The following is an 18,630-nucleotide window of genomic DNA, read 5'->3' as shown; positions in this document are numbered from 1 at the left end:
CATATCACATACATTAAGTACTTTCTTTCTCTCTCCTTGATGTTGTTAGTTTGGTGAAAACAGGCCATGATATAGCACAAAACTGGATCTATTTATCTAAAAAAAATCTTTAATAATGAAGTCCAAGCCTTATCCTCACTACAGCTGTTTAGTCTACAGACCTACTTCTGTGAAGAAACCCCACACGTGAATTTTTGCTTCTTGCTAAACTGTCATGGAGAGATGTAATTTGTGATAGAATGGAGAATAGCTTTAGTAGAGGATTCTTTCACAACTTTCTGCCAGTATTTCTACCTTAGCATCTTTTTCACAGGGTAAAAAAAAAAAACCTACTTGATTTTCTGCATGTATCTCCCTGTACTGCACTTTTTGTTACAGGAGACCTTTTCTTCCAAGATCCTTCAGCAGCAGCATCAGAGCTTATGCCCTGAAGAATGACTAAACTAATCATTTGTATTTAGACAAATGATGATTTGTATTACGGACAAGGCTTGCACTACAAATCCAAATATTGTTTGCACGCTTTTGTGATGGCATGAGGTGAGCCGAAAAAGTCCAGCTCTCAGAATCAAAACTAAACTCTGCAGAATCAAACTTCAAAAGAGCATAACAAAGTATTTTCAGGTTCAACTTTATCACCTGACTTAAAAGTGCCCTGTTCTAAAGCAAAGCAGGCCTCTGTGTTGAAAGACTTAAGATTACAAAATATAAATCCAAAATATTTAATTAAGCAATTGAAGAGCAGGAATCTAAGTGAAGCTTGACTCAGATTTTTATTATATATGCTACTTAGTGAAAAATATTACTAATTACAAATTACTTCAATAGATGTTACATACTAACAGAAATTAGGTCTTCTGGGTGGCCTGGTTTTAAAAAAAAAGTCTTTGCCTTTTTTTTTTTAATTTTTAAATACCACAGCCTAATTTCTTCAGAATGCTCATACTATGACAAGTTAGTTAACAGGACTAAAACCCTGCATTTACAGTCTTGCTTCTTACCTGCCACCTTAACTGGGCTGGAGTGGTACAGAAAAAAACTTCTCCATGCTCATTCTAAAGCATCCTGACGTCATACAGAAGCCACATGCATAGCTGCACCACATTTAAGCTTAAGCAGGCCTTATATGGGAAATTTAATAGAAAAGTCAACAATTTTGCAATTGCTGAGTAGTATATTTAGCTTTCATTTCTACAGGAATCTTCTCTGTAAGCATGTTTAAACTGTCTTGACTCTCTTTTTAATTGCTTTTAATCTACATAAATTCTGTGGGTTAGTTTCAGGTTTGAGATACTCAGTATTCCAATGAGGTCAATTGTTAATGTTAGTATTAACAGCATTTCTGTGTGATGAACAGCACTGACTTTTTCCTTTCCCAAAACTCCCTTAATGTTTCCCATCCCCCTACTAGACACTAACACTAATGATCTCCGCTCCTGGAACGTCAAACAGGTTCCACATCAGAGAAAAGTTCTGATTAATACCATCTTGGATATAATTCTGAATAGGCTCCTTCATGTGTGGAAGGTTGGGAGTTTTTCCTCACTGAGGAAACAGAGGGAAAGATCTCCTAAATATTGAAACTCTGATAATTCGATTACACATAAACACACGCAACTTTTACCACTTTTTAATGTCTAAACAGACTATTTTGATGGCCACTGGCAACTTAAAGTAGACTGGAATTCAGAAACAACAGAAACATAGTAGAGATGGGGTGGGCAGTATAGGCCTCACTGACGATCCTGCCTTGCACAGACATCATTTGGCTTCTTGACAGCTAGAAAATTCCAAATCTGAAAGTGGAAGATAGGAAGAGATTCAGAGTATGGCTCTCAGGGGTTTTTGGTGGGGTTTTTTTTGTTGTTGTTGTTGGGGTTTTGTTTGTTTGTTTTGGTTGGTTTGTTTTTTGTGACTTCAATCCATCAGAAAGCACAATTCCAACCTAATTTTGGGAAAGGCCATTTCTCTGAATGCTCCTCCTGAAAGTTGCTCTGCAGTGACTCACTCTGGCAAAGGATGGCTCTGCTCAGCTTGCTTTGTCTGTGCTACTACGTATTCCTAAAAAAGCATCAAGCTACGACTGCATTTTCCCTCCTACAGTCCTGGTCCCACTACTCTTCAGATGTACAGAAGGACTCACAGCAGTGTCTGGAAGTTTACACACTGAGGTCATTGTGTGCATAAGAATCTAAATTTGTAGGGCACATGGGACAAAGTACTACGTGTTTTCTGTGTCCTGTCCTCTCCCTAAAAGGCTGGGTGACAGTCAGGATTTTCCACGCTAATTATCTTTTACACAGCACATTATTAGAAACAAAATTTTGACACACATATAATTTCACCCACCACTCCCAGAAGTCTTTAGTCCTTCTGCTTGACAAGGCAGAGCTTCCATAAAATAGAAGCCATAATAGAGGTCAGGAGTGGTTTCACGAACTTAAGATTTCCCTAGAAGTAATCATGCTAGCTCTAGGAAATTCAAAACTAAATAAAACTATAACTCATTAAGATCAAGTCATTAATGTTTCATACACCTGAATTATTGGGCTTTGCTTGCCTACTTCACAAAACTCAACAGAAATAATTTTGCTTAACACAAAGGTGCACTTCCACCCTCCCAAAAATACATCAGCTGCTGAAAACAGTGCAGAGCTTGAGAACACAGGCAGTTAGGATGAATGCAAACACGATGCTGAACGGCAGCTACAGTGGGAAGATTTAAATTATCTGTCATCCATTGACTTTGTCTGGTAGGACCACCATGGGATTTACAAATACAGTCAGCATTTAGATTTCATGGTTCAGAACCTCAGCCAGTAAAATGGATGCAGCTTAAATGAAAGCACTGACTTCACTGGAGCTATTCCAAACTCTGTTCTCCAAGGATTTGGCACTAATTATAGAGTGTAGCAACAGAATTTTGATACATCTATACATTCCTCCATTAGATTATTAAAGATACTTTCTTTTTCCTTCATGCTCTGAACTTTAGGCTTTGTTGCTCTCATTAGGACCTGCAGTGTTCAGGGTATTTTTACTACAAATTCTATTATAGCTGACACTTGCTGCTTGAATAGCTTCTGTAATATCAAGTATGGACAAAGCTCTGGAATTTTCCTCTCAAATAATTTTATGAAGTCCTCCCCAGCTCTTCCCTTCTGGTGTCCTAAATTTAAATATCAAGGCTATCAAATAATTATATTTTTTTTTTCAATATTAGTATAATAACTACAATAGAAGGTTCATTTTGCTATTATTGTGCTTTATATTCCCATTACTGCAAGATCAAAGTACATTATCATACTCATAGCATTTGAATCACAACACCAAGACAACTAAACAATTTTACAGCCATACCTATAAGGAATATTAAAGGAAGTAAGACTAAAACTATAAATGGAAATCAATTCATGTGGTAACAAGCTTCAACAATGTTAACGGTTACTTGTTTGACCTGATGTGTATAAGAAAGTATATCCTACTTTTAGACCTCACCATATCAGGTTTTCTTTTTCTGCAGAATTCCTGGTTCAACTTAACTACTAATAATGATGCCAAGACAAAGAGGAAGCGACAGATTTTTTTGCTTTCACTGGCTACTCTGCTTTCACTGTCAAAAGACAATGTAGCTCTCATTCCTATCGTCCCTGACCGTTTCATTACATGCTCCTGTCTAAGATTTTGAGGCAGGTCTTGGAAGCATGTGGAATAAAACCCCACATCAAAAGCAATTATTGTAGCTACTTCTGTAAACCTCACAGACAACACTACAGTTCATCTTAGTTGCCCAAGCAAAGGCAACTCATCTCTCTGCCCAGACTTAGCTGCCACTCCAGAAGGTCCTGCTGCCTCCAGTAGGCACCTCTGTCTGCATGGGGGTCTCACATATCTCTCCAAGGGCACTGGATCCCTATTTCTAGGTGCTTTAAGTAAGCGATTAATTTGACTGCCAGGTTAGTCACCGCTGCATTGCTCTTGATACATATCTTCTTGGTGCCCAATACAGGACATTTCAGTGTGATTTTTGCCAATTACAAGATGTCTCTAACATAATTCACACTTCCAAAGACAGCAGGAGACAGGAAACTTAAGAAACCTCTCTCATTAAATTTTATCCTGCCACCAGTCACACAACTTCTTGAACAGGAATAATTCGTTTTAATACCAAAACACTTTTACAATTGTGAAAAGCACATCTCGGAGAAAAGAATGAAAAAAAACCCTTAACTATTCCAGACACTAATGGAAATGTGCATTCCCAAGACCAGTGATATGCCTGTATTATTCCATGTATTGAGGGAGGAAGGCAGGGGGGGTTGGGGAAGAGTGAAAAATGGGCAACAGAAGATGCTTTATTTGTATTCTTTTGTCAGGCTTTCCCCAGCAGGTGGTCAGGCATCGTTTTTCAGTCCTCCTGTTGAACTAACTAAATAACCCTTTCAAATGCTATAAGAGTGAGATTCCTTTGAGCATAGCCTCATATTAATGCTGTAAAGGATGTTAGGATAATGATCAGGTGTTTGTACTGCATACAATGTAGGTATAATTCCTCCTTGTATGTGAGCTCCCCTCTCTCTCCTCCCACTACCCCTCAAAGACTGTAAAAAGTAGTTTTCCATCAAACTGCTGCTGTAATGCATTTTAAATCTATCCATTTCATTACCTGATTTATTTATTTTTAAAAATCAGAGCTATTTGTACATTTAGCTATATTACCTCCTGTATCAGTGGAATTTGTCTATGTTTGAAGGATTATATAACCTATTATAGGTAGTATAAATGCATTTATTGTTATTAATGCAACATACACAGTATAAATACACATATTTACCTGGAAGAGGAACACACCATGTTTTTACATGGATCATAATATTTTAAAGTGAAAACTAAAATATACAGGTGAAATTCTGAATACCACATAAATCATACTGATCACAGTGGCATAACTGCTGTAAGATTCTCATAGAATGGCTTAGGTTGGAAGTGACCTGAGAGATCATTTACTCCAACCTCCCCACCATGGGAAGGGACACCTCTCAACTAGACTCAGCTGCTCAGGGCTTCATCCAATCTGGCCTTGAGCACTCACAGGGAGGAGGCATCCATGACCTCCCTCGGCAACCTATTTCATCATCGTCATACCAAAGAACTGCTTCCCAAAATTCAGTCTAAACCTACTCTCCCCTCAGCCTCAAACCATTCCCCCTTGTCCTGTCACTAAACACCCTTATGAAAATTCCCTCTCCAGCCTTTCACTGGGAATAACACAGTCTACACATTTAAACTAAGTCTTTGAGGAAGTGATCCAGGAATTTTACTTCCAAAGTACTCCATGTCAGCAATGTAAACTGATGTCAGCATGATTCAGGACTGCTAAATTAAAGCTATTTTGGAAGTTTTATCATTGATATTTGAAAATTTGATTAGCATATTTTGGACATATTTTTCACTCTCTTTAGGGCAAACTACCATATTTTGAAGTCAGCCTTGTATAAAGAATCAATATTAATCGATGCAGCATAATGAATAACAATATCCATATTCATTGGGAAGCTTATCCTTTATGTGTATCATGTAATCTTTAAAACAATGTTTCACTGAAACATATTTTATATTTGTTTCTGATTTTATAACAATTATTATGGTTTAAGAGTAACCACCATTTTACCCCCAATAGAGTTTCCTAACATACAGAGATATAATTACAAACTTCTCTATCAATTATGAATAGCAACAATTATTTCCCTTTACATTAGTTTAAAGTTTAAACAACAACATTGTTTTTTTCATATTAAAAGTAAAATACCATATATATGTAAACCTTGCCAGGATTATTTAAGAATTTATTCAAGAAACACAAAATGAAGTTTAGAGGCTAGTACACATTTGGTTTAAATGAAGACCTTACATTTTTCTGCTTGTAGATGAAATATCCTATAGCAATTTTCACAAAAGAGTTGTTCTTCAAGGTACAAGGACAAGCTTTCTAGTTCGACTCCTGCTGTGCACTATTCTTACAAACTGCTGTTTTGCTGCATGTTCCTAGAGTATTAGACACTTGACAAGCCCAAAGGTGTGTAAAAAAAATTTTTCTATTTAAATGCCTCATCAAAAGCTTTAGACTCCCTTGAGGTGGGAAGCACTACAGCAAAAACCTGTGTCTAAATTGCCTTTTTCTTGACTAATTTAATCTACATTTGAAGTTTGTTCTTGCAATACATCCTTACCTTGCCTAAAATACATTGCAAATTGCATGGCTAATCCACACAGACTATATCCAATTCATTCTGTATTTTATTAGTAACATTTCATTCCTTCATCTTTTCTCTGACTCCTTCAGAGTGCTCTTAATTCCTTCTTGCTTTTAAAGTGCTCACAGTGGAGAGTCAGGTTGACAATAACTGTATCATGTTCTAATCTGCGTCTTTGTGGTCCATCAAGTCAATGATCTGAGAACTAAGAAGTGTATAATTAGACACTGACATGTCCAAAGGAACTCTTATGGCCTATCATGTCACAGGCATTGACCCAGTAGACTGTAACAGTTTTGGTCTGTTGGATTAGGAATCGATGTTTTAGTAACTCCCTAACTCCATATTTATCCAGTCTGTTGAATACAACACACTTGAAAATGTTAAAGTCCTACTTTCTTTCGGTATCCTCTGAGTGAAGAAGCAAGTCTGAATTATTGAAGAAATAATTCCACCTTTTTCCCTGCCCTGTTTTTAGAAGAAAAGCATGCACAAAAATCCATCAAAGGAATACAGTTACAATCGCAGTTATTTATAATGTTTTTTTTTATTTAAAATAAGAAACCCCTAAGTTAAAACCCATGCTGTACAACATGATGTAAGCTAGTTCTATCATAAAAGAAAGCATCAGAATAGGGTCACTGATCTTTTTTTTTTTTAATTGTAAGTACTTAACAGCTCCCACTGTGCTCAAGAATAAACTGGCAGCAAAAGCCCTCAGCATCTTTAAACTGGGAGCACTTTAGGAAGCCAGGTATGGACATGTAGGCTTTAATGTTCCTCTACCTTCTCTCAATTTTTTCTTTATGATTTCCAGCATGGATGCCAAACAAGACTTTACAGTAATAGCTAAGCCTTTCCTTCTCTATGGGGTTTCTTAAAATATTACAGCAGAGGAGAATGGGAATTACAGGAAAGAGAAACGGAAGCATCACGTGAAGAATACAAGTTCTGACATGATAATGTTTCATAATCAGGGTTTACCACCATTCTGGGCCAAGAACCCTAAGCTTTTTCATAGCTATATTACCTTAGATTTGAACTGGTGGACTAGTTTTAATAGCTATATGGATATGACACGAGCAGTGATATTACACACAGGTGAATCAAGCCTTCAAAGCATCAGAAACCATAATTCTACCAGATGTTGGCAGAATGTATTATAACATTGAACTTCATAAAGTAGCTTTCTAGACTTGGTAGGAGATGATATTTTTATGAAATGTAATTATTTGCCATGTTTTCCTATATTATTGTGACTCCCTGTGTCTCATCCTGAAGTGTTCCGTTTACAATATTTGAGAATGAACCATGTGTCAATCACAAGTACTCTACCCAATACAGTTTGATTTCAGGAAATTCCTATAAAACTACTCTACATGAAACTCCCCTTTTACAGAATTTTAAACTCTTCCATTTTTATTTTTTTTTCCTACTACATTCCCTTTATTCGTAATCACCCACTTCTACTTTCTAGTTCCTTCACTAAAAGACACTGTTGTGGCTATAACATGAGTCATATACTCCAGTCATTCCCCAAACTGTGATCTGAGTGATGAATATGGATTATGAAATATTAATGTGAGGCCAGTGACCCTCTAGTTTGCCACAGATCATAGAGACATAAAGACATACAAGCCTAATAGGTAGATGCCCAAATCCATTACCTCTCTGTAACAGCAAAGTGAATGATTTGATTTTTATTTGAAATAGTAGGGAATAAACAAGCTTTAACTATCATACAGGATGCCCAGAAAAAACTAGACTGAACAAACATCACCACAGCAGACCTAAGTCTCTGGAGAAGAAAAGTGTTACATATATTACTGCTATATTACTGATGTTACAAAAGCTAAACACAACCTTTGGAGCTGGTCGGGATGCTAACTGATCTTTTTCATTCTCAAAATTGGAGTATCCTAGGCCAAGGGCTATACAATTTTTACTTATGCATCTTCTTCTGTTAGAAGGTAGAAGGGCTCTGCAGAGGGACCTTGACAGGCTGGACAGATGGGCAGAGTCCAACAGGATGGCATTCAACAAATCCAAGTGCCGGGTGCTCCACTTTGGCCACAACAACCCCATGCAGAGCTACAGGCTGGGGTCAGAGTGGCTGGAGAGCAGCCAGGTGGAAAGGGACCTGGGGGTACTGGTTGACAGCAGCTGAACATGAGCCAGCAGTGTGCCCAGGTGGCCAAGAGAGCCAATGGCATCCTGGCCTGCATCAGGCATAGTGTGGCCAGCAGGAGCAGGGAGGTCATTGTACCCCTGTACACAGCACTGGTTAGGCCACACCTTGAGTACTGTGTCCAGTTCTGGGCCCCTCAGTTTAGGAAAGATGTTGAATTGCTGGAGCATGTCCAGAGAAGGGCAACGAGGCTGGGGAGAGGCCTTGAGCACAAGCCCTATGAGGAGAGGCTGAGGGAGCTGGGACTGTTTAGCCTGGAGAAGAGGAGGCTCAGGGCAGACCTCATTGCTGTCTACAACTACCTGAAGGGAGGTTGTAGCCAGGAGGGGGTTTGGTCTCTTCTCCCAGGCAACCAGCACCAGAACAAGAGGACACAGTCTCAAGCTGCACCAGGGGAGGTTTAGGCTGGAGGTGAGGAGAAAGTTCTTCACAGAGAGAGTGGTTGGCCATTGGAATGTGCTGCCCAGGGGGGTGGTGGAGTCACCATCCCTGGAGGTGTTCAAGAGGGGATTGGACGTGGCACTTGGTGCCATGGTTTAGATAGTCATGAGGTTTAGGGTGACAGGTTGGACTCGATGATCTTTGAGGTCTCTTCCAGCCTTCTTGATTCTATTCTATGATTCTTGTTGCCCAAACTTCTCTATTTCTCAAGATTCAACTCATATGAGAAATTTGAGAGAGGTCTGAAATTTCTAGCTAGGAGTAGATAAATTACCACTATATTCTATTATTTTTTTCTCTTCCAATCTGACTACTTTAGAAATTAAACGGTATAGAAACTCTTTTTTCCTACATCTTCCAAAGTCCAATCATGAAATGAAGTATGACATTTTAAAACATTCATCTATTCATAAAATTATGTCATGGAAAATTAAATTCTGACTGAAGATGCAATTATATTTTATGTGCTCTCAAAACCTCTATTGTTATTATATATCACTATACAGACCCTCAATAAGAGAAAATAATTTGAATAAAACTATAATGGGTTTCATTGTTTATTCATAAAAGATGTTAATGTGTATGATATACAAAACAAAATAACCTACATCTATAAAGCCTCACATTTTATATTTTGGGTATTTTTATTCTTCATTTTAGTTTTTTGTTCTTTAATGAGGATGCTTCCAACTAAATGAAATCTGTGCCTATGCTATTTTAAGTTATTCTGACCACAAATATGAAGTATTAGTCTCAACTACTTGCCCAATGATGACTGGAAAATAAATTGTATCTGTGTGGACACTAGCACTTAGACAAAAATGATTAGTCCACTTAGGTATGTTAAAAATGCAATCTATTAGAATATCAAGACTTTACTGGGAGTAAGACTTCAGATCTGTAAGATACATAACTTTAACATGACACAATCTCCTGTCTTAAATTTCATACAAAATCCTATATATGACCACAGAACATGTAACACAAACTGATGGGGAAGAAAAAAAAAAACCAAATTATTTTTTACTACAAGGTGGTATATGTAAAATATTTTGGACTATGCCTTATTGGCTTTAAAAAAACCACTAAATCAAACCAAAAACAAAACATAAGAGGTCCAAAAAAAAAAAAAAGAAAAAAAAAAGGAAAGAAAAACAAGAGGTCAAGCTTCCAGTGATGAGGGATCTAGTCCAGACAACAAAGCAGCTGGTGGAAATATTCCCAATGTTTGAAGTAAGATTTAAATTTGATGCTGTGTTAGAAAAAAGGAATTATACTCAAAATACCTCTGTAGATATGTGTGTGTGCTTCTGCATGTGTGTGTGTGCTTGTGGGTGGGTGAAAGATGGGGAATGTGTGTCTATATATGAATACACAATCATACATATATAAACACACATAATTATCATTATTAAGAGTAACAGAGTTAGCAAGCAGTAGAAGCAAAAATGAGTCTGCCTTCAGCCAAGGCTAGTTGACTCTTAATGGGGTTTTGTTTTATTACACTACCATACACTTCCATAAATATCGCTGACAAAGTTAATATGCAAGAAAGGAACATTTTTCTTACTCCGATCGAAGATGCAATAATCAAATCAGAAAACACAAAACCAATAGCCAATCAATGTGAATAAGTCTGCCCATAGGCTTAATTCAAGCAAGCCATTCACTGAGCTATGTGATGGATCTGTCAAATCCAATACAGCATTACAGACATACTAGCAACACCAAGTGAACATGCAATGACAAAATGACAATACGCTCCCACTGCCATGCTTTGACTTGTTCTACCTCACAAATCTAAACCTTGATGACTTTGCTAGTTTCTCTTACTCATGCTTGGACAGAAATCGAGCTGTATTTTTACTTCTATATTTTAAAATATTACATCAAAGGTGTATGAACGTTTTACTGACACCTGATTTAGATATTCTTTGGCACATCTTTACAAATATTTTTTCCCAAGATTTCTCAGTTTAAAGAGTAGGGCAGGCCAAGCTCCTGAATGGTGAAGAGGATATATAGACCTATGGGTCCTCTTTTAAAGTTATAAGAATTGGAAAATTTATGAGAAATATATTAAATAATGAAAACTAAGCATATTTTTTTTGATCCACCTCTGCCAAGAACTTCAAGTCTTTAAGTGCAATTTAGTATAAACATCCAGTTCTAAATTGTTTTCAGATTATACTGCTTACTAATTAAAACAAAATGCAGCTGTTTGTTTTGTTGGGTTTGGTTTATGACACTAAGAAATTATTGAAGAAATCTGCAGTCTACCTCTGCTGTGAAATTGTTTTAAGACTGCATGATTTTTCTTAAATTCTTAGGGGTTTTCACTGATTTGTTTCACGAGATTTCCTTGCCACCTGATTCTCCCCTATGTATCTGTTCTTTGCCTATTTCCAGTGATATTTCCAGCTGTGACAAACAAGGATACCATTGCATTTCTTCACAAGAGAGCTCTATCACAGTGATCATTATCCATTGACTCGGTGTATTGATTCTGGAGTCGCAAATCTTTCTGTTAACCTTTATTTTTAATTTACCAAAACATGTCTTCAATCTAAAGATTTCCTCCTTCTATCTCCTGACTTAAGAAGCATGTCAAATATGGAACATTGCCATTCATCATGTATTATTCTTTAAACTAATCTGAGGTAATACTTCCATGATAAGTCAACTGCTTTAACAGCAAGCACTCACTGGTCCTCTCTTTGTTTTTCTGGGCATTGTTTACACATAAACGGTGAATATATTTCAAATGTAATTAAAGTAAATGGGGGCTCAAAGCAACACTAAGAGTGGTGTATAAGGAGATAAGAAATCTTCATTATTATCAGAGGATAGCAGATGACTACTGCATTGAGAAGAAAAGATACAAGCAGTTGTACTGAACATTTTTCAGCACTTGGAGTATTAATAATTCACAAAGGTTGCTAAGTTAAGTTCCTTAAAAAATGAATGAAAAGTTAAGCAAATTAAGCAAACTATAGTTGTGAGCAATCAGAGGTATCCACGTTTGCACATAGTTACCCGTATGAAAATAAATTATTATTTGTTCTGTTCTCTGTGCTAGTTTTAGGATTCTCCCATAAAGAAATTCAGTCACAATATTTGTGATTAAAACAAGAAACCATATTCACTTGGGGGAAGCAGATTGAAAATGAGAGTTAACCACGTTTAAAAAGAGAAGCTGAATTGGAAAAAAAAAAAACAACAAAAAAAGAAACAAAAAAAATTTCCCAAAGATACAAAATTCATATAAGATATTTAAAATTATGCAAGCAAAGACAGGTTATTACCATTCTAATTACACACAAAGTGTATCTGAAAATGAGACATTTTTTCAAAAAAATAATTAAGGGTTATAACAACTGCATTACTACTGATGCCAGCTCAAGCTTCCTTCACAGCATTTAAGAGCCCTATCTTAGACAAATCCTGTACTTTTTTTGTCAGCATAACTCTTACTGAATTTGACTCTCTACCGATAGCGGAACATGTGACCAACTGATGTTTTATCTCACAGCACTTGCTTAGTTTTATGCAAAGGTACATTAACTCATACTTAAAACACTTAAAATTCATCTTGATATTGTTCAATTTCTCTACATAACGTATAGGTTTTCAGAAATTCATTTAGTCAGAGGAATGAGCACGCTACAAAATGATGCAGGGCCACCTGAATGATAGCTAGCAAAAAATGCCTAACCAGAGGAGGTGACTTATAATTTGGTCCTTTGGTTTAGTAAGTTTTTAGAAGCAGGAATTGCTTTGCATTATAAGCTGACAGAAAAATACTAGAGCTGCGACATGCTAACACACCTTTGTGGAAATGAAATGAAACTACTGAGTAGCACTTCAGTTTTTGTAGGTTACCCTAAGTAGAAATAGTACCTCGTGACCAAAGTGCATACAGCACATCTCTAGCTGATACTACTGATTCAAAATTAATAGAAAGTAACTTGCTTACCTGTCTGACACAGCATGCCTCAGCCATACATGCAAATTATTTTATTCACGTAACTTTAAAAAATGTATCTTCATTACCCAGAATAAGCATTTGAAAGGCAAATATGCATGCATAGCATTGTAACATTCATACCATGGTACTTCGTTCTAAAAATCACAGAATCCATGAACAGCACTTCAGTCTAAGAAATAGTTCACTGAAATTTCTTAATCTCTTGATTTCTTTAAGAAACAGGAACATTTAAAGCAATGTCTAATTTAGCATCTGCAAAAAAATTTCAACACATATTGAGGACTTAAGAAATTAACTCCATGATTGCAAGGGAAAATTTTCTTGTATCAGGAATTGAGAAGTGTGGCCTTCCTTCTTGCCACTAATTTAAAGCAAAATATATGCAGGTATCTGTCTCTCACAATATACATCCTCCCTTTACCTCTCTTCAAGTACTTGGAAAGTATTAAAGATCCCATGGATTTTGTTAAGGGCATGGTTTATGAAGAAAACACAGGGTTTTTTTTTTTCTTTTTGTTACCGAACGATGTCCACACAGTGCAAAGACTTAATTTTATGCAGTTTATCAAAATCCTATTCCTGCTGAAGTCTTGAGCAATTTAAGTCACTGACTTCAAAGGGGCCCCAGTTTTCATCTTGCAAGACAAGTTAATTTACGTGACATCGCTTTTAGTTGATAGAAGTTAGATCTTTGCAAGTTTCTCTTATGTAGACTTTAATAATCTTTTATTCCTGCTATTATTTCCACCAAATGGGGGTTGCATTTTGAAGGATAAAAATGCAGAGCAAAAGAAGAAAAACTGATTTACTACATATATATATATATATTTAGTATTGAAAAAAAAAATTAATGCCTGGAAAGAAAGTAAAAGGAAAAAAATGTTGGCCTTGGATAGTTCAAGCTTAGATATACTTCATTCTCAATTTCCACTGACTACAAACAATGTCAGTGGGCACTGAGGACACTCAATAGGTTCAGGTTCTAAATCAACAGAAACAATACTTCTAAGACGAATAATGATCTCGAGTAGCAGACCATCATGAGGCTGTACAAGGGTCACAGACATTAAGTGGATGATCTACAGCTTTGGGATGTGCATATCTCATGCCTGATTCTCAATTAAGGCCTGAAATCTCTCAATCTATGGCTATTCATGGATTACAATAAAACAGCCTGCTTCAGATATCACAATTATCTGCAGAGCAACAAGACAGTTATGAGACTTCAACAAGGCAAATTGATAGAATCATCTTCAACTTCCACTAGTCAAGTAGTGATGAGCAGTAAATGAGGGCTTACCTGTCACTGTAGGCAGCCGCAGTGGCAGTGGCAGGCTGGGCGTACCGGTAGGCAGCATAACCACCCTGAAACACAAACTCATGCTCTAACTGCATGGCCACAGCACCTTCAACCACCAAGTTTGCAAAAATTTAATAACAACTGAAAGAGTACTGTCATGCTGTAAGGTCAGTTATGGGGTTAAATACATAGGAAATATTGTAGTGACTCGTTAAGTAAAATTTATCACCACAAACTGGTTAAGATTTGTTCCAGAGACCAGGAGAAAGCAATGAACTGTATTCATCAGTATAAAGTTCTTTTTACAAAACAATACTAAATTGTTCTCATGAATGAGCTACATGTATATTAATAAAGCAATGCTGAACTTAAAAGAAAAACTCAGCTAATGATCAATTCTTTCTTGTACAAAATAGGATTTATCATGTCTGGCTGATTAAACCTATGAATTTGTGCACTCAATTAACACTTAATGTTACATAGGTTTCCAATTTATACATAAAATTATAATGAAGAAGCAAAATTCTCTTCTTCCATGAATTAACATTCACTTATATGTAACAGTAATTGCAGATGTTCAATTAAGCAAACAGGACAAACAAACACACATTTGAAAGGAATTGTGTGCAGTGATGCATTGATTATCAAACTGTGAGAACAGCAGAGCTTCCTGCTCAATGGACCAGGCTGTTATATCAACCATTTCCAAATGATCTCAGCATGCCAATTAACAAACACAGGCCAGTCTCCACAGATAACACAAACACGATTTACGTCCCAATTAGAATTCACCACCCCATAATCCTCTGGGATAGGGGACTTGTGTACATCCTTCCCCACCTTCCCCCACCTTAACAAAGAGTTGAATAAGAAACTATCAGGTCGCTTAGCTTTGAATAAAATTCAGTCTTTTGGTAAAGTGTTCACTTTAATGGATTGATTTTATTCTTTTTTTTTTTTTTTTGGAAGGCTGCACTGACACAAGACATGATGCTGAAGCATGATGGAGAGGCCATGACGTGTCAGCTTTTAGTGGAACATGAGCAAGGTTTTACTGCAGGAACTTTTGGGGGCTTTCTAGTTTGGTTTTTACAAATAAAAATTCACTCTTCAGAAAAGCAATTTCATCGACTTTTACAAGCTATTTCCCATTCTATGCCTTTCCTTGGTGGAAACACTTTCATCCCTAACATGTGTAAGCCTTTGTTGGTTTGAAGATTTGAAGCAGGTCAGTTTTGGAAATCAATCATTCTGCGATAACGTCACATCATCCTAAGAATAAACTGAAGTTTTACATATATTGACAGCTCGTTAGACACTCTAGGCTTTGAATTGTCAGCTTACTTGAGGAACAGTCTGATTTTTTCAAGTGCTAGCATAGAGCATAGCACATTTCCCTCCCAGTACTGGTCAGCTCCCTGCCAGCAGCAATTGTGTCACCCAGCTGCTTTCATAGCACCATGTATGTGCTCTCATTTGCAGCAAGGTGATTCCTCTGCAAGCACAGAAGCATTGAGATGAAAGTTTCTCATTTCAAATCATTTGATTTTTATAAAGCAATAGAAGGGCATTACTGTCAAAAATATATAATAGGCACATATTGCTTGCAGGTATGTGCATACAGGCAATCAGATGTCAAATAATGTCACCAAGTGCAAACCAAGCCAGTAAACACTGAGGCTGAGAGATGATAATGCAAACTGCACACTTGGTCTGCCTTCTGCTACTAGGAGAAAGGTGAGACATTATACAAATGTATCTGCTCTCTTCTCCTGGGTTTGAGTGCTAAACATAGCACCTTTTGTTTCCTTTTTTTCCTTCTATTTTTCCTTGAGTGCTAATATGAGCAAGTTGAAGTAGTAGAAGTATAAAGAAGGTATTACATGGTTTTTTTCCATGATCCAGTGCTGAAAGTATGTGGCAGACTGCAAGCTTTTCTGCACTGTGGCATGATTGTATTTGCCACATGAAGGACTCCTTCACTTGTCCTGTGGTCCATTTCTAAAGCCCCTATTTTAAATGAGAGATGCACTTCCTTTAGATCCAACTGGGCACATAATGACTCCCACCACAGTACAGAATCAAGAATGGGCCACCATGAACAGTATCGATGTTTTGGTGTTCTTACTAAGAAAAAAAAAAGAGACAGGCTACTCACAGACTGGCTGGTCTTAAATCTGCAGATGGCAGGATCTGTGAGGATTTTTTTTTTGCTTTGCTCCCTAAGTATAAGGGTTGCATTCCTTTTATGCTTACATTTTAATTTGCTTTCATCAAAAAATTGCTGCTGAACAAAGACGCTCAACTCTGAACTTTAGTGAGATGCTTCAGATTCAACAACCAGTATGACATTTGTGGAGTTCTGGAAAGACTAAGTCAAAAGCAATAAAGAAGAGATCAAAGTTATTGAGTTATTGAATTTACCTGAGTTCTTTGGGGAACTAAAAAGCAGGATGCATTTGGTTATCATGAAAACCCAAATTCCCTGCCAGTCCAAGTCATGATTTCCTACTCTAATATAAACTATTGCATAATTACATATAAACACTTTCTTAAGCAAATTCTCTTCATGGGATTCATGTCCTGCAGGTTTGGTGGGGAGCTATGAATCCTTATGGTTTTACTTCAGGTTTATCATGGCAGCAACAAAATAAGCATGTGTAAGGTGCACTTAAATTGGGCATCAAGATGGGAATCTGACTCAAACCCCTGAACTCTAAATGTCTGCAAAAAGTTCTACTTTGCAGCTTTTCTCTAATTTGGAACTTGGCTGATATCTTAGATGAAGAATACACTAGTAACATTCACTACCTAGAAATCCCTTGAGTACTACAGTAAACATTTATTTTTGTGCCTTAAGACTATATTTAGACAAATTATGTTGTAATTACACAGTAATAGCACTTTTCAGTTCGTATGGTTTAGAAATGTTTTAGGAATGTTTTTTCCCCTCTCTCACTTGATATAGTCAGGAAAGTACCTGACTGTTACACTTAAAACCATTATTTTGAAAATTCAGATGAAATAATGAATTCAGCTAAAATAATGAAAAAAAGTCTCTTTCCTTATCTGTGCTCCCATATTTGCTAATTCCAAAAAATGATAACAGAATGATACAGCAGCTTAAATTGTCTTAAAAAATTAAGCATAGAGTTAAGACACTTGCAGTCTAACTATAGGGAAATAGCTCACTGGCATAAAATACCAAACAGGACACTCACAGCAATAACTGTGGTATTTCATGGGGTAGGAAAAATATCTGAGTTTGTGATAGAATCTGGAAAATCAAATGCATCTGGGTAGTCTACTCTTATCATTTATACACAGAGCCCAATTTCTCCCCTAATTGAGTGGTAGTATGATTTTACAAGAGTGTACAATCAGCATAATGAGCTTTTCCCATCAGTCAGTATGCCATACCTGAGGTAATTTATTGCCATACACAGGCTCGTGCACTACTGCTCTATAAAGAAACAGAAATGTAATGATTTGCATGAGTAAGGAAAGAAGGACGGAAATAAAGATGTAAGGAAGGAATTTAGACAAATTCCCCAGAGTTGCTCATTACAATTTTCCTTTCAAAGTTTTATACATCCCTGTGGCTCAAGCAAATTGAAGAGCAGTGGGATTGAAGATCAGTAGCCAATTGTCACAGAAAAATCTTATTTTGAAAAAGAAAACACAGAAATTTTAGATAAGATGTGATAAAATAAACATGAACAGAAAACATAAAAACACCACATGTGAATTTTTAAATAAATACTGCATATGTGTGGTAAGAACAACTTCCCCCAAAACAAGTTATACGAATGCACATCTATAGATTACAAATCCAGGTACACATATGTGCACCTCCTCTTAAAATACCTAAATTACTTTAAAAAATCTTCATCTCAGATATACTGACAGTGTTTATGGTAGATAGAGATAAACTAAGTGACTCTTACTGATGAGTGTTGTTTTTGACAGATTTTCCTATTGCTAACATATATTCAGTATTTCGTGTGTAGGCTAAAAATGATTTTTCCTCAGTTTTTACTTCCTATACTTCCTTTCACTCAAAGATGTTAAAGTATTTTGTGAAGACAAATTAATTAAGGTTCAAAAATGTTTCTAGTATTGAGAATTATACCTGTCTTATTATCTACAAATAGAGGAATGGGACTGAAAATGCCATGAATTATACTCAGTCCTGCAGAATACAGAAAGTAGAAGTCACTTCCTCTTCTTCCACTCACATGATACTGAGGTTGAAACAGTGTTTGTTCTGCTTGTGGAGTAAAATTTGAGTGGCAGAATTAAAAATAAAATATCCACCACCTCTTTGTGCTGGCTCAGCTTGTGGAACAAGTCTATGTGAAATGTTTGTCTTATTTCTATACTGTGTTCCCAGAGTTATCTGTTGCCTCAGAGAAACTCTTGACAGTATATCCAAACTGACACTATCTGTATTAATTAC

At 36.6% G+C, this 18,630-nt stretch overlaps 1 protein-coding gene across 10 annotated transcripts in view; it reads right to left on the bottom strand.

Moving 5' to 3' along the window:
- RBFOX1 (RNA binding fox-1 homolog 1) overlaps positions 1-18,630 on the bottom strand; it is a 1,190,001-nt gene that overhangs the window by 17,212 nt on the left and 1,154,159 nt on the right. For 7 of the 10 annotated variants that reach the window (XM_054391093.1, XM_054391094.1, XM_054391098.1 and 4 more), the window contains one exon: positions 14,172-14,236. In XM_054391093.1, coding sequence (XP_054247068.1) covers positions 14,172-14,236 — 65 coding nt within the window. Of the gene's footprint in view, positions 1-14,171; positions 14,237-17,591; positions 17,635-18,630 lie in introns of all 10 variants that reach the window. The other 3 variants (XM_054391095.1, XM_054391099.1, XM_054391100.1) reach the window with 1 other exon arrangement.

This window comes from Indicator indicator, chromosome 22, assembly GCF_027791375.1.
Source record: "Indicator indicator isolate 239-I01 chromosome 22, UM_Iind_1.1, whole genome shotgun sequence".
NCBI lineage: Eukaryota > Metazoa > Chordata > Aves > Piciformes > Indicatoridae > Indicator > Indicator indicator.
Note: the sequence above shows the minus strand (reverse complement) of the source record. Positions and strands in the feature narration are given on the sequence as shown.